Source organism: Archocentrus centrarchus, chromosome 24 (genome assembly GCF_007364275.1).
Source record: "Archocentrus centrarchus isolate MPI-CPG fArcCen1 chromosome 24, fArcCen1, whole genome shotgun sequence".
Taxonomy (NCBI): Eukaryota; Metazoa; Chordata; class Actinopteri; order Cichliformes; family Cichlidae; genus Archocentrus; species Archocentrus centrarchus.
The window spans coordinates 23,897,893-23,915,423 of record NC_044369.1 but is presented as its reverse complement, the minus strand read 5'-3'; the positions used below and the strand labels follow the sequence as shown (position 1 = coordinate 23,915,423).

The 17,531-nt window shown below is 41.4% G+C and overlaps 1 protein-coding gene across 2 annotated transcripts in view; it reads right to left on the bottom strand.

Annotated features, from left to right (window-relative positions):
* nrxn3b (neurexin 3b) overlaps positions 1-12,501 on the bottom strand; it is a 310,461-nt gene extending 297,960 nt beyond the window's left edge. For both annotated transcript variants that reach the window (XM_030720979.1, XM_030720980.1), the window contains exons 1-4: positions 12,326-12,501; positions 7,053-8,184; positions 1,812-1,829; positions 1,396-1,422 (exon numbers count right to left, since the gene is read on the bottom strand). In XM_030720979.1, coding sequence (XP_030576839.1) covers positions 1,396-1,422; positions 1,812-1,829; positions 7,053-7,749 — 742 coding nt within the window. In that variant the 5' untranslated portion in view covers positions 7,750-8,184; positions 12,326-12,501. The remainder of the gene's footprint in view (positions 1-1,395; positions 1,423-1,811; positions 1,830-7,052; positions 8,185-12,325) is intronic.
* Between the last annotated feature and the right edge of the window lie 5,030 nt (positions 12,502-17,531).

Below are 17,531 nucleotides of genomic sequence, written 5' to 3'. Positions count from 1 at the left end.
TAGGTTTAAGCTATTGTTAGTCTACATAAAGCCTACACACTTCCAAGTGGCACTAGCATGCAACATGTTGAAAATCATGCAAATTGTGGAGTAATGGGAGAAGCGCACGTGGGCAGCACACAACTGACACTTTTTCAGTTTTCTTTTTTGGAATGCTTTTGTGGATCGTATCATTAGACTAAGGTCTGCAAAATTTATTTGCACCTTCTACTTTCTTTATATTTTGCTATGAAATTGATAAATATGTGCAGCAGAATAATAACAAGCGGCAGGCGACTTTTGCACAGCCCTGTAAATGAACCATAACTTCATGATAACTGAGCAAATTCCATCTGTTGAAGATGCAGATCATGATGTGGCTGAAATTCACAGTCAAATGTGACGGTCAATAATGAATATTATTTTTATGTAAGACTTGCAGTGAAAGTTGAAAACACTTAGATGCAATTAGAGAAGAGTCACAGCTACGTTAAGCCAATAAGAAGAATCTTGGGATCTATGGATGGTTATATTAAATTTGATTTTGAAATACAATGTCTCCTAGTTCCTTTCAATAAGCCAAAAAAAAAAAAACTAAATTACAGAGAAATCTAAGAGCTTGTGAACACTGATATTTTTATACGTGTTCTAAAAATTCTCAAATCCAGCTTTACCAAATTTGATGCAACAGTAAGGAAGCAGCTACATCCACTTTAATCATAGTAATTCACTTTCCATCAATGTACCACTTGTAGCAGCCTTCAAAAATGGGGTCTACTGCCTTCATCCATCCACCAGCCAGACTTTAATATTATCTTACACTGACAATGAGTGTAGAGTGTAAATTGTGTTGCTGCAGATTCATCAAATATGAATGCAAACCCTACTGCTATTTTTCCTGCATGTACCTTACGCTGACACTTTTTGATCCTTATTGTTCCCCTTTCCCCTCTCTATCCCAGATGAGCTTCTTTCTCCTCTGAGCTGTCTCCCCAAATTCCAGTGATTTTCTCATCCACCCCCCCAGCTTCCCCGTTGTTCACCCCATCCCCACTCCCACACAGTGGACCGTGTCACAGCTTGTTTGCTGTGGAAGTGAGAGTAGTACACAATTATGTAATACACGGAAACCTGGGTGAAACGAGGCTGAGGACACACAGGAGCACAGAGAGAGAGAGGCAAAGGTGAGATGTGGGACATGCCATGCTGTCATGCACCCCTCTGCGCCAACACACACACACACACACACACACTCAGTCACCCCCCACACTTCTCTGCAGTGGGAGCACCGCAACACACAAATGCAAACGGACAGGTAGTAAAGGCACACACTGTAAATTTACAGCTCACAACCAGAAAAAGGGGGTTAGTGAGCTAAAAAATAAAAGCGATCTACAAAGGAAGAAAAGAGAGTACCTTGCTCTGCCTTCAGGTGTGCGAGGCCTTGAAGAGAAAAATCAAAACAGAGAGGAACAGAGAGGGAAAAAATTGAGAAAAAACAACACGCCAATACTACAGTTGTATTGTCACTGTGCATGCTTTGCATAATGGCAAACCATGGCTATCACACTAAAAGCAAAGCTTCCCCAAGTGCATTTGAAAGCTTTCCATTGAAACAGACAAATTACTAATAAATAGAGCAACAGTCTATGTGAATATAAAATAACTGTGGAGGATTTTTACTGAATACACGTCAACTGTAAGTGTTCTAACAGAATGAACGGTACATTTTCTGCTCGCATTTTAAAGTTGAATACATAAGTAATTTATAGGAAATGAACAGTTGCTACAGTTTCACTGAAGCTGTGACTAATTTTCTTCTGGAGACTCACCTGGTTTTCTCTGGACTGCTGTGGAGTTGTCAGGAAAAGAGAGAAAGCAAAGAGAAGCATTGCATTAACAACACTCTACAGCCACTTTTGCATGTGGATCTAACATGCAAAAACCTAACACACTTGTGAACATGTAAGGAGCAAAGAAAAGCCCCTTGACATGCCTAATTATAACTAGTTCAGTGTAAACCCCTGTGGAAAGAAAAGACATCTAGTTGAATCTGTCCCGTCCTCTCAGGAAGCAGATCGACATTTCAGCAAACAACTCTTCCACATTTCGAATATTGTCACTGTAACATAATATTCCGCATCTTGCATCACACAGAGTCCCTCGCACACATAAAATAATACATAAATCCACACTGCTGAGGATTTATGGTGTTGTGAGTTTTATGGATTTGCAGGATTGCTTGTTCTTAGACCCATGCCTTTCTCCTCCAACCTCCCCTTTTGCCCTTTTAACACCACCCAATGTTTATTTCATTGCTCACCCAAAATCAACACACCGCTTGTGGTTTCTCAGAAGAATGCTCACTGTGGGAGTCCTGGTGTAGCTAATAGTACAACATTTAAACATAAAAAAAAGCCACATGTTAAACCGTCATTGCTTGCGGCAAACATCTTCACCGAGATTTCGCCCGTCAGTGACACCTCGTGGGTATCAAACATGCCCGTGTGATTTAGGCAACATTACAGATCACTCACTGGGTTCAGCATCAGTCGTGTCTGTTATATATTTATTATTCCGCTTCTTCAGTCACAAACCTGGAGCTTGCATCCTAAAAGGAATACTCGGGCTTGTAATCAGTGCCCTCAAGGAGCATCAAGAACTGACAAGACGAAATTAAACACATCTTAATTAAGACAGACTACATCAGACATTTTAAATATCAGCTCTAAGACACAATATCACATATTAATGTGACTTAGTGATGTGCCTTGATCTCTGACCACTCTACAAAGAGGAGTGGCCTGTTTCCCACTACTAGATACATCCAGGCATTTCCATGTTTCATTTTTTTCTCTCTCCCTGACAGCTTTAGGTCCTTGTTTAATGTTAAATTCAACAAACTCAACCCACAACAGATATATCATTTGCGAGGAGGGGCAGGAAGACAAATTCTGCAGCAGGGGATGGTGAAGACAAGGTGAGATTTCCTCCTGTCTCCTTTAGGTAGTCTAAAATGGATGCTACCTCTCCTCCCACACAAGAAGAATGACATTGGCAGAGGAAAGGGAAGGGCGAAGCATGGAAGTGTGGGAAAGGAGTGTAGGAGCCAGCTGATGGACAGCAGCATAGTTCCAGTTCTCAAGAACTGGTGAGGGAGGAAGAGGGGGCTTATAATGCTTGAATTTTGTGCCTGAATCAGCAGGTACTTTTTTTTTTCCTGACTGTGCAAATGCTCGCGCCCAGAAAATGTGCATCTTTGTTAGTTAAATGCTCAGTTTCCCATGTAGATAAAACCCTTTCTCTTGTTGCGACAGTGCTCAGAACAAGCCAATGTGCTGTGGAGGACATGTGGTCCGAGCATAATCCCCTGCTCTATTTTACCAGCAGATTCACCACTCAAATCCAGGCATAATTTTCAGCATGGGCACTAGACACAAATGCCCCGTGCACTGGAATCAGGCAAGTCCCTGCACCATTTTTTTCCTTTTTTTTCTCCCTGACCTACTTTTTATAGTAAGATTATTGTAACTGTCATTTTTTCCATGTCTGTTTATTAATCCCCAAAGCTAAGCCCAAAGGCACCATTTCAGCACTTACTTAACAGTTTGCTTGCCCTAACCTTCAATTACTAACCTTCCATCAAGTCACTGCATACTTTTAAAGCAAAAGAGTCCTTAAACTGCTCATTACAAATGCAGGATGTGGGATCCCGAAAGAGGAAATGAATGATCATTTTACATATTCATTATACAAACCTGCACGGTTCTTAACAACCTTGACCTTATGCATATCTTTACACATCAAAAAAAAAAAAAAAATCTCACAGTGTATTCAAGAGATTTCATAATGTCACCACCACTAAGTTAACTGAACTGAAAGAGATTTCATATCCAGATCATTACCATAAAAGATAGTGATATTTGCACAGCTAATAAAAGGAGACTTGAGTTGCTTATAAAGATGATTCTCCATAAAGAGGCAGGTTAAGAATTATCAATGAGAAGGCAAAGCACCAAAGCTCTCGCTACAGATTTGCATGGCACGTATGGACAGCAAGCGGTGTCTAATTTCACTTCATTGCCATGGCACAGTTAGTCACACAGATACAACCTGATCCACATTGGAGGAGAGACTGAACATGTGTTTTATGGCCAGCTGTTTATGGCACTAAGCTGCAAGCTGAGCTGGATGGCTTTTGGAAAGGCTGCAGGAGCTCTAAGAACAGAACCCTTTCATAATTATCACTGAGGTAAAATGATGATGCTTTAACAGAAGGTTGAACCAATTAATTCTTGTCAGCAGAAACTCACACCACAAAAAAAAAAAAAAAAAAAAAAATGGCCACCAGTATGGGAATAAGGATGTTGCCCAGTGCAAGTGGCAAACATGGGCTTTATCCCACATTCCCATTTTCTCATTTCTCATCACACATGTGAATTCTGCCCACTCCTTGTATTTTCCTTCCAGGCCAGTCGGCTAGCAGGCCACCATTAAAAAATACGGCTGGGAAAATGCTTTCCAGGCCCAGTCCACTCAGTCAGTCAGCCATCTGCCCATTTTAACGAGCAGCTCCAGGGCCTCATCCGCGTTCACGTGCGTTTGTGTGCACGCTTGTCCTGTGTCCGAGTGGATATGCACAAGCCCGGGACTACTACATCTGATAATGTAGCATATACATATTCACAGTCTTGACAAATGGCTCATTTCATTGCTCATTAATGTAAAGCATAATCACAGTATACTGACAGGACAGGTGTGCGAATATCCCCTGAAAACCTTCTGTGCTAAAGGGCTGCATGAACAACAAGTACTTCGCCACTTGTGGACACGTGAACACAACAGTAAAGGAGCTCGTCGCTAGTTTGCCGACAGTCAGTTTGAATTGACGGTGGTGTTTGCGCAGGCATTTTCCAGGCAAATTAGCCATCTCTGTTCTCATTATCCTCCTAATTATGGTTCCCAGTCTCTGTGGCATAATCAACAATCAGCCACATCAGTTAATGGGAGAGCAGAAAAGAGCAGCAGTCAGTTCAGCTGGGGAATTAACATGACTACCCTCCCTAGCTCCCTTTTTTATAGCCTCAAAACAGAGGAAGATGAAGAACAGATGTCTGAATAGAAGGACGGACAGACAAAGAAGGAAGCAAGCAGGGGGTGGTTTTTGTCCAACGGCTGACCTCCTGTGACAAATTAGGGTGCAGCAGGCAAGTGATAAACTCACACATTGCACTTGCTCTGCCCTGCAGCTAAGACATGACCACCTTCTTCCATGTCCAAGCTGCCTGGCTGAGTCCGTAGTGCATTCTTAAAACCTTGGTTGCTCTAACACAAAGATGTCATAGTTCCACCATCAGCTCTCAGACAAACAGACCTCCTGCTCCTCCTCTATCGACTGTTCGACACAGGCAGTGAGCAAATGGGATGAAGCGAAAAGAGGTCAAGTCCAGTCCGTTCGCTTGACTGCTCTGCAACCAGCACATCGCGTGCTGTCCTCAACAAAGCCACAGGCTAACGCTTGGGATTTGAGGTCCAAACAGCTTCATTTGAGCAGCAAATTTTGGTGCATAGCGGGAAACAAAAGAATTGGGAAAGTTCACATTTCAAAGGCAAGCTATAGTGCTGGCAATTTTTAACATTTAATTGTATTAGATACAGTTTAAAATAGCTTGTCATTAGCGCTGTAGCATTCAGTGAGCATTCCTCTGATTTCTGGCAAAATGGAGTCATCCTTCATCCATGCTAGTTTGATTTAGACAGGCAGGAAGTGGGTCAGCAGTGGAGGAAATTTGACATGGGTCTGTTCACACAAAGGGATCTCCTGCAATCCATGCACATGAACGAAAGAGTTAAGCATGTAAGGTTATAGTGAAATTGTGTATTCAATAGATTACTCTTCTGAATGTATATTAAAAAAGGAGCATTTTGTGTTGTGGGGAATGCAATAACAAAAAAAGAGCAACTTATTCTTGGCATCAGCTGGCACTGATCTCAAGGCTATAAGCAGCGGTGTGTTTTGAATGATGAGCTCTATTAACATTAAGTAGCAGCAGCTGCAATGCCATACAAAAGCTTAAAGTAGCTTGGTGTACAGCAATTTTTTTATTTTATTTTGAATATACAGTTCCTGGAAAGGTAGGGAAAGACCGGTGGCAAGTTATGTCAGGCCATTTGAGAGTATACATAGGTATTAGTTGAAAAAAAAAACAAAAAGAAAAACTAAACTATAACTAAAGCTTTGAGGGTGTGAAGATAAAATAGGGAAGAATATCCTCAAAGAGTTGCATCTCATTACACTCCCCAAAGAAGCGATGGCCTTGGCACAGAAGAAGAAGAAAAACAGATGAAGTTATTTCTCATCCAAACTTTGTGTGTACCTTCAGGTCCCTGCAGCACCTTGCAAAATCTGAATACATTTAATGGAAAAAAAGAGAACTCAGTATTGTAATTTTAGTCATATCAGCTAATACCATATCCACCACTGCCTCATCAAAAGTAATAACTGTGAAGGGAGAGGAAATGCTGAGCACATCACCTCCAATTTAACTCCCACATGAAATACGAAGACAGTCTAAAAGAAGCTGTAAGAGCAACAACCCACAATATTTTCATTCTATGTCCTGCATGAATTGCATTAAATCTTTCAAACACACACGAGTATAGATGCTCCTGCTTTATATAAATTACACTGTTGTGCAATCAATGCACATTTTTCGAGGCATTTCATAAATGAAGTTTGGTGCGGCACAAATCACATTAGGTGCAGCGGGAATAGCAACACAGTTATGGAAATTGAATCTAATTTCAGAGGTTTGTATCGAGATTTATTGTGTTGCTGAAAGCCACATGGTATGAGATGATTTTAACAATACAACCTACACAAAAAGCAAATATGAAGGGTAAGCATATAATAATTTTTACTGTATACCTGGAAGCAGACGGCAGCTGTGATGCTAGTTGAGTTTTATATTTCTAAGGAATCCTGGGGAATTCTTTTTTTTTTTTTTTTTTTACCAAAGTTTTAACCAATAATCAGGCTTGAAACACAAAAGCTCTGGAGCCAACCCTCTTACCTTCAGTGCAGTATCGACCTGCATATGCAGTTTTGGAGCAGTCACAGTAGGGTTCTCCATCTGCCAGTGAACAGATCCCACCATTTTCACAGGGGTTCTCTGTGCATAGGCCCATCATCTCCAAGCGTATTTTCTGACTATTGATAAGTGTGGGCAGCTTACTCCCATAACTGAGGTCTGTGATAATTCCTTTGAACGGCGGTAGCTCGCGGACAGAGGGCAGGGTGATGGCAGATGTGCGGATGTCCCCTGGGAGGCCTCCGAGAAAGAGGTCACTGACAATCTTCATGAACTGCCGCTGGGGCCGCACCTCTTCTGTCTTGGTCTGGCCATCCACGGCCATGCCAGTCCACAAATTGTGCCTGTTGATGGCGGCAAAGTGCCAGCGGCTGTCGTTAACCATTTTATCAGAGGTGATGGTGGTCTCGGCACAGTCGATACTGACGCGAAGCTGCAGCCTACCCTCAGATACAGTGAGAAGCAGAAAGTCACAATATCCGCCATCATCAAAGTAGAGCATCAGGCCCTCTGGTTCTGAAGTCTTGAACTGAAAGGTCAGGTCACTTCTGGTGCTGGCATCCCAGCGCAGGTAGCGAGCCCACTGACCTTCAGAGCCAGTAAACTCCAAGCCTATGCTTAGCCCCAGCATGGTACTTAGCAGCATAAGAAAACATCCAGATAAGCTGTTTGGATTCATGGTAGAGAATAACAGGGAGCTCAGAAGAGGGTGAGAACTGGGGACAGATCCTCAAAGTGACATTAACATCTGATTATGGTTTTGTTCCTGGGTTTTTCTGCTGAATGTTATATTCCACATAGATAATCTTAGTCAAGCAGACAATGCAATATCCTTTTTTATCTTAGAGGCGGATCTAATGCTGATAAAGGATCTTATCTCATCAGCCAAGTCTATGGAGAGATATGCAAAAAAAAAAAAAGGAATGAAGGAAGGAAAAAAAAAAATCCCGTTTCCACATATAGTGTACACGTAAAATTGCTATGATGAAGGTGAGCTGTTGTGTATTTTGTCAGTGATAAATAGCTGCATCTTGTAATTTTTCTTTAAGGCGATTTCCTGGATTGAAGCACAGAACGGTCATCGTCGGTCCAGATCCACGCCCCATGGTTTAAACTGCAGGAAAAGAACAGACAGCAGTGAATCCCCATTTGCTAGTATGAATTTGCAAAACAAAGCAAGCACCACCTGCAAACGAATGTGTGACACATAAAAAATATGCAATGTAATGAAAGGCATACTGTAAACCTGTGACTTAATTTTTATTATTATTATTATTTTCCAATGGTTTTCAAAGTGGAGTCCAGGGACTCGTAGGGAAGCAGCTCCAAAATTTTCTCAGGGTTATAAAATGTTGTATCAATTAAATCTGTACAAATGGGGGTCATTCATTCCAAGCATGTTGTGTCCACTCCTTCCTCCTCTCAGGGCCAATAGAAATTAATATGATTATGACACATTGTGCCAATTTGTCATGAAGCAACTCACTCCTCTCAGGCTGCAATGAACCATTCCTGCTGCAGTGTAGTTTGGTTTATTAGCCAGCTAGCTACAGTATGTAGCTGATACCACAGCAAAAATATTTTAATACGAAATATTCCAAATGATCCACATCCCTAATCCCTGCCTAGCTAAATCAATGTTAGGATTGTGAGGGGGGTTCTTGGAAAAGGGATACCAAGCCCATTTGACAAACCATGTAATATTCTATATCTAGTTAGCCAATATACTGTATTAGCTCAGCAACAGAAAGATCATTTTGTTGACACTAACACTGTGTGTGAGCTTTTGGTTTAAATATAGGGATTTTTTTGGGTGTTGTTACACTGTACTAACTTATACCAGATTTCCAAAGCCAGTTCAGATCTAAAATGGTACTCAGAGGAGGCGGAAAAGGAAAAGCAGCAATTAGGCAAATTGTGCCTGTGAGTTTAGATGATTGAGAAAGGATACTGAGAATGCCATTCAATGCAGATTTGACTCTCTAGGTGGCATTAAATAGCACTAAATATCCACTGAATGTCAATTAAAGGTTTACAAGCATTTTATGCACTTTTCTATTTCTGCCAGTTACTCATTTTATTTTGAAGGTCCTCAAATAATCATTCACAGTCGTAAAGCCTTTCATTTGAGAGATGAATTCCCAAATAGTGGGCACGCAACAAAGATATATTGTGAAAAATAAACAAATAAACAAATCCGTGTACTAGGCTGGCATTGCTGTTGATTCCGTGATGAGTGAAAATCCACTGAGGTGAGCCAGAGCTTGTGCTTAGCCTCAAACGTTAGCCTGCTGTCTGTAAAGGCCTGCTGGGATCCTGATAAACATGACTAATTATCTGCCGCCACTCTCCCTTTCTCGTTTGCATATCTTTGGGGGACTGCAATCATAAACAGCTATTCAGAGAGATGTTAGGATAGTACCACTTCATTTTTGAATCCCACCTATAATTTTTTTTTTTTTTTTTTTTTTTTAATATCTTCCAGTGAACACGTTTTGAAATTGGTCACATCACCAAAACCCAGATGAAAGGGGTACTGAATATTAACTAACTCGCTGGCCTTTGCAGGCTACACCTGTACTCATCTAGTTCTATTTGATTTTACTCTGTAGAGCCAGGAATGATTCACATGGTGAAACCTTATATGTGTGTGTACTCTTCCAGCCCTTTGCCCTTGCAATTGTTTTGGTAGTGGGCTGCCCACCAGACAAACACATTGTCCAATCATGACAGTAGCACAGAACCATGCAACACAATAGGCCCTTTAACCACCTGCCCTGAATAGTTAATCTTGCTGCAGCAGGCGAGCTATTGAATTCTAGAAACCGATACCTATGCTAATGCACTGTGTACACACATGTGTGTTCCTGTGCAGGAGTGTACCTGATTGTGTCTCTCTGACAACGCTGGGTTGCCTGGCTGGATGATTGTCTTTGTCTTAAAAGTGACTTTGCGAGACAGCAGAGAGATTAAAAGGTTCTGTGTGGTGAAATCACCCTGAACACTCCTGCATCAAGCCAAGCGATGAACTACAGAGGAGTGTTATGTGCTGTGTCCCTTGAATAAGCAAGGCTCAATATGCCCATGAAACCTGAGCTGGCTGCCTTATATAAAAAAAACTGGCTCTGGACTCTATTCAATTAACATGAGTTATTGTGTGTGTGTGTTGCCTAACTGAGATATCAGGTGTCCCTAGCCTGCAAGCCAGGGTTTTGACACTGAATGCTAACAATGCTAACATATTCTCTTTCAAGCACTAATGGAGATATCATAACTCCAGTTATTAAACACACCTGGTTATCATAAATTTTCATTTGAGCTTAGACTGATTTGACCTTAGGAACATTTTGCCATAACAGCAACTACTTGACATTTGGCTAACTATAAGCCTGGTTTAAAAATCTTTCCACCTGAAAGCTAAGCTAGATTAAGATAACATAGTGAAAAGTCTCATTTTACCCAGAATATGTTACTGACATTCTCCCTCACAGGCCTGTTAAAAAAGATGCCCTTAAGCTAACAGCATGCCTGGGAGCACCCATGTCCTCACTCCACGGGGCCAAAAGGGAAAATTAACAAGCTGTTTTGGGCTTCTTAATTAAGTACATGTGTTTAACCAGAAAAAACCAAAACCTGTTTGTTTGTGGGGGGGGGTTCTGTTAAATTGACACGAAATTTCAAAATGCAAAGGCGGAGCTACAATCCCTAGCTTGTTCTGCAAACACCTGCGAGAATAAGCGCATATTTTCCGGGATATACACATTGAATTATTAAATAGTGCAGGATATGAGATGACCTGTATGGGATACCGTCACTGACTGTCCATAAATGATGCATTGGCACGTCCAGCTTCGGTGCAGCAGATTTATAGACATGCTTTGTAATGTAGCCGAGCCTCTATCACGCACTGGAGACCCCCTCAGTCCCCTGCTGTGCTCCCTGTCTATCACAAGCTGCAGCCCCGGAGGAACGATTTAATCCGACAGCAGTCACAGCAGACAAGGGTATGCTGCATTAGGAGTGTGTCCGGACCCGCTAGTCCACTGGTGGTAAGACAAAGTGGGGTATTTTAGAGGGAAGCAAAAGTAAAGTAATTTAACCGTCACCGCAAAACTTGGGAGCATAAACTTCAATCTGGCACCATCAAGGCCACATTACAATTCTTCTCTCTCCCGCTGAACATCTGTGCAAAGCTCCAGATGTTGCAGTTAAGAAAACTAGCCCAGTATTTAATCATAAAAAAGCGTTAGATGCTTTAGATGAGCAAATAGCCCCTAAATGTATCGCGTAATCCATCGTGAGCTTCAGTAAATAGACTTTTCTAAAGATCAACAATCTGTAGAGAAAATAATGGTAGGCACGAGATCGCCAGCAACTCTGCAGTCAGCTCGGAGGCACAAGTTCCTGCAGAAATGTTAAATTAGAGGGATGCTGTAGTCTACTGAAAGCCCCGGTGGACATTTCAATTCTGCAACAGCCAGGCTTTCACAATATGAGTGCAAGAGAAAATGATGTTATCGATCACATGAGTAATTCCATCCTTTAATGGAATTAATACCTGATAGGTAAACATTTTAAACCTGCCAGAAATCCAACCCGCATGCCCGCACAGATTAATAACACAGCGGGCAACATTTATTTTTTCCCCCAGCGGCGCTCCAGCTTTCCCTCTGCTTCACGCACGGTGGCAGTCTGACTGTGGCTCAAGGGCTTACGAACCATTGCTTTCGAAAGTACGAAGCGAAATTAGAGCAGGACTCGAGGGTGAAGTTTACAAGAAACGGCTTGTTAATCGGCGATAGTTCGGGTAGTTTCTCCTTTAGTGTTCTCTCTGACCGAGAGACGCGATTCAGTGAACTAAAACTTTCCATCTCTACGCTCTTCACTCATTCGCCGCGAATTTGCTTGTTTAAAAAAGCGGCTCTAATAAATCCACGTAGTCTCCCGAGATAAGTTTTCCCCTTCGCAAAACAGCCCACTATTTTTAGGAGGGTTAAACTAAGGGTGAGAGCTTTCCAACTATAATTATCCAAGCCATCCCACTGCGTCTACTGTAAATCCTCATCTCAGCCCAAAGTCAGCTTCAAATCCACACCAAATTCACAGAATGTTTTTGAACATGAACTTCAGAATCCCACAACTTAAACATCCTCACGCAAAAAAACAAAAAACAAAAAATAGTGCATTGAGGATGGGGGAAAGAATAATTTGAAAAAAACAACAACAGGACTAGACCAGTTTTAATCTGCTCCTACCTTTTCGCGCAGAGTCGATTCCGGACGGAATATAGCAAATATAGCAATTATAGTAATCCAGAGCAAAATTCCATCCAGAAATCGTAGTCTTTCTTAATGATAGTATGCCCAGGGCGGTGAGATGCTGACGGTAGTGATGAGGCGGTTATTATAAGTGAGGCGCGGTGGAGGGAAAGGCAGCCGTGCTCCTTCCTCCGGCTCAGTGAACGCGCATCTCTCAGCTCTGCTTCACTCAGCGCTACTGCTGATGGGCCCCTGGATTTCTCCCACACTGACGATCTGACCCGCCTTCTTCAGAGTAGTCAGCACACTGGGAGGGGGAGGAATCACTGAATTTGGAGAGACAAGAGTCCCTCAGGACAAATTACCAATAAAGAAAATTATTTATTCCTTATTTTTAGATAGGCCTTTATGTAATACAGGCTACTATTCCTTGCTTGCGCGCCTAAGAAACACTACGAGAAGCAATTGACGCATTTCATCAATACTGCATGGCGTGTCCACCTAATATATATATTTTTATTTTTTTAATGTTCCTGTAAGGCGGATAAGCCAGCTATCTAGACCCAAAGCCTGCAGCTTTTAAAGGTGTCTACTAATATTCCAAGCAGAGGATTTTCTTGACCTTGGAACTGCAGCTGACCAAATCCGGGAATTTCAATGTAGTGTTCCAAACCCCAGCAAACCAGAGCTTGTTCTTCCCATTCAGCTGACTCCTCAGGAGTTGCTTTACTCTCTGCAGGTACTTGGAGGTTGCAGCTTTCCTAGCAGCCTCTTCATGGCTCCCATTTGCTTGTGGGATTCCAAAGTACTTGTAGCTGTCCTCAATAGCTGCAATTCTGCCTTTTGGTAGTGCAATCCCCTCAGTTCTGACTACCTTCTTTCTCTTGTTACTATCCAACTAGACTTCTAGTCCCAATGACTTTCTGATGTTATTGCTGTAGATCTTAGTAGTGTGGGGCAATGAGTCAATAACCTGTTCACTTCTGGCATATACCTTGATGTCAGTGATGAGGAGGTGGCTGATGTTTGCTCTATTCTGTAGCTTGTTGATGATCTGGCTGAGGGGGTTCAGACCTATGCAGAACAGCAGTGGTGACAGAGCATCTCCCTGGCAAATCTGGCACTTGATGGTAATGTGTGCAATTGGCTTGAAGTTGGGCATCTACTGTTGTTTTCCACATCCCCATTGAGTTCTTGATGAAGGCTCTTAGGGTCCTGTTGATCTTTTACAGTTCTAGGCATTCCAGGATCCATGTATGTGTGGCATTGAGTCATAGGCTTCCTTTCTAGGCCCTGCTCATGAGAACCATGTGCCTGTTCATTTTAGCCAATATGATGCTTGACAGGTGTTTCCATGTTTCTGACAGGTTATTGGACAGAAGCTGGATGGGACTGGTCCCTTCTGGGGATCCTTGGGGACCAGGACTTTCCGGCCTTTGGTCATCCATTAGCAGGTATTTTATTTGGCGAGAACTTTCTAACATGTTCGCTGAAAAATCTCTCATAGTTGTATGACAGGGTTGACGTGGTGACTATGAATGCCATAGTGTATGACTGACATAATTTTCATCTCTTCCTGATGGGCAGATTGGCATCCTGGAAGAGAATACTCCCATCAGGATAGAAATGTTTCATCACAGGATAAAAATGATCACTCAGAACTGTTTTGTACTGATTTTCAATTACACCTTCCATTTAAGGGGACACGTGGAACCAAACCTTGCTACTAACTTGCCTCCCCCAAGCATAAGTAGTATGTTAACTATTTTGCAATTGTTCTTCTAGTAGCATACTAATTAAACTTTTGGAAAATGCTACAGAAACAAAATAAAAACAATAATAATCTAATAGGTTGCATAATTAGAAGATTACCATGACAAGGACAAAAAATTATTAAAATAATAATAAGATTTTTAAATACAGCAAGACATTTGATGGGTTGAAAAAAAAAGATGAAAACTGACAGGATGAAAAACAACTACATCAAAGTAAAGTGTGCATGCTAAAAGTTCCTGAGGCCGGGTGTTGCTGAAGGGCTCAAGGACCTCTAGTACGTTCTAGACTCAGGATCCTGCCTGAGAGTCCTCACCTAATCCCTTATACTGAACTGTAAGGTCATTTTTACACATATCTGGGCATCAGGGCAAGTTTAAACATGATAAGTACTTGCAACCAGTGGAGGGAAGCTAAATCCAGAGATATGTGGACTCTCTTTCTTTGGCACCAGCTCAAATCTTAGCTGTTGCACTGAGGAATAGCTCGAGGCATGAGAGTGGCTTTTGACACATGGCAGGACTAGAGGGAGATGAACAGAAAAGCATCAGTGACCTTCTCTTGTTCTGTGAAGAAAAAAAGAACTTGGAGAGACAAGTGAGATTTCTGGATTCCTGGAAGTAGTACAGGAAGAAAAAATATTTACAACTGTCTATGAGAGAATAATGTAATGATCTGAGATATACAAAACTTGTTCTATGCAAAGTAGTTCCTAAAGGACCCATACTCCCAAATGTGTTTTCAGCCATTTTAGTTGATTTTTCTGTTTGTTTGTTTTGTTATTTTTGTTTTTGTTTTCATGGCTAGACATACAGAGTGATCAGCCATATTATAAAAACCATTTGCCTGAAATTAAGTTTAATTTGGTGGCACACCAAAAATACATTTGGCACATTTGTGCATATACAGTGGACCTGACCAGGCACGTCACTGTAGACCCTTTTTCTATTTATGTATATTTAGATTAAATCTTATGGTGTGAGTAACTAAACAGAAGTATTTTGCAGCAGAAAATGGTTGCACTAAGATACTGGTCTTAAAACACTGCAGCAGGGTCGCTGATGTCTGAACATGCAGCACTGGTTATAGTAAAGGAATACATTCCATAACAAAGGCAGGGTGTTAGTCTAAGAAGTGGAGCAGATATTAACCCACTGGTAGAGAAAGTGAATTACGACTGCACGACGAACAGTGTTAAATGAGGCACTAAAGTCTAATAGTACTCAAATGAAACAATCTTCTTCTACTGCTGTAAAATTGAGGCCATTTGTTACTTTGAATAGGGCTGCAAGGCTAAAACAACATTTGGGCCACTCAGGCTGCCCAGTTGTAACTGAGACCCTGACCTGGATAAAGTGAGAAAAGAATGAGGGAATGATTGAATTAGATGGTTCCAGGATGAGTGTATCTCACCTATTTGCTTGATAAAATAATGACTGGACCTCATCAAGCTTCAGCCACCATTATCACTATGAGAAGATATTGTACAAATATGATTAAAATGATTTTAATAAAGCTCATCCAGCAGATTGCTCTACACATTTCCCCCTTGTTAAACTTACCTATGCTTTTTTTGTGATCCTGATTTATGTCACACATTATGCTGTAGTAGACTGCCACACTGTCACCTGGCATGTCCAGGGGTTTAATATTAAAGATAATGCACTGGCACATTAACTAGGTCTTTGGGGCTAATGAAACCAGAGTGCTGATGAGAAGATTAACAGCTCTCTCTTCACTGTCCAGGGGTTTCTTCACTACAGTACAGCTGAAACAAACAGCAAACAGGAAGTGGACAGAGCTACATCCCTTAGGAATTAAAAGAAGATGGATTATAGAGCATGCACACAAACATTTATGAGCTGGTGAACTGCCAAACATACATGCAAACAGAATGACAAACAGAAGTGTTTATTCCGCAGATATATTGCTAAGATGGCAATGCCCCGAGTACCACTGGTTTCCCATGCTAGGGTCTCCATCTTCCTGTCCTCTGCACTAAAAAAGCATAATAAATGAAATATAACCCTTGGATACTGTCTTCAAACTGAATTCAGTGCCGGCTTCTGGGTTACATTAATAACACCCCAGCCACTTGTTCTGAAATCATGAAATAAATTTCCAGCTGCCACAACAACTGTTGTAATATTCACAGTGTATTATATATGCCATGATGCAAAAATGCATTAATCATGGATGAAGAATTTCCCTCCTGCATGGAGATGTTTTGGAAGCATGTTTAGTCATCACACAGAGAAAAAAAAGAGCATCTTCTCGGGTTCTTTTTTTTTTTCTCACTCTCCTAATCCCACATCTCTGTCTTCATTTTTACCTTGTTTTATTTTGCAAACAGTCATTTATCCCAACACACATACACAAGCACACTCATTTCTAAAGAAAATGTAATATTTTTATTCCAGGACTTGTACTGTCCAGCACTCTTGCTAGATCAGTGGCCTCCTGGCTCTGCTCGTTGCCCCTATAAGTGGGAGGCTTGGAGTGGAGTTTGATCCTTAGCTGACGTTTCCCTGCATGATACTAACTGCAGTCCAAAGTGCTAGCCTTCACTTACCACCGATACAGTAGATGAGCGATGGACTTATTAGCCTTCAGTTTGCACAAGACTTATACTTAAACCACACAAAGATGACACAGTGCCATCATAGTTCACGTGTGTGTGTGTGTGTGTGTGTGTGTGCGCGCACACTGTGCACACTGCAGATATCCATTATCTTCTCTTATTGTTACTTTTGCCTTCATATTCATTTAATAACTGGTGCTCAGCAGTTTCAAATTATCACCGCTTCCTGAAAAGTGACCTGTGGATATCTTTTGCAGGGCAAAACTGGTCATTACAAAAACTTAAATATAAAGCATATCAAAGAAAACAGGGACGATCACTGAGAATGTACAGCCTATGAGGTGCAATTATTCTTTCTAGCCACAGCTTTTTTTAACAGTCTTTGGATCCGCTCTCACAGGAAGTTAGATAAGATTTGAAGTGATTTTTCCATGAACAGCATGCAAAATAATAAACTATGCCTCTTTTTTTTCTACTAAGAAAATACTTGATGCCTAGACAACAGCAAACAATTCAAACAAGACTAACATACATAAGCTAGATAGCTTGAATGGAAGCAGGTAACAGTCTGCCTATTAGCACCTCTAAAGCTTGCAATTACTATTATTAAGTGTTATATATATAATGTGTCATAATGTTTCATGGCAAATACCTCAAAAAATGTGCTTTTAGGCGCGTTGGAGCAAAATTAGATCTTCCACTTGCTTCTGTCTTTACCCTAAGCTAAACTAAGCTAAGCTAATATCGCTTATCTGATTAATGTGTGTGGAAGTCTGTCTCATTTCCGCTAGTGCTACTCCGAAACAATACATTTCAACAAGCCTGCTGCCAGCGGGTGCCACCTGCCAC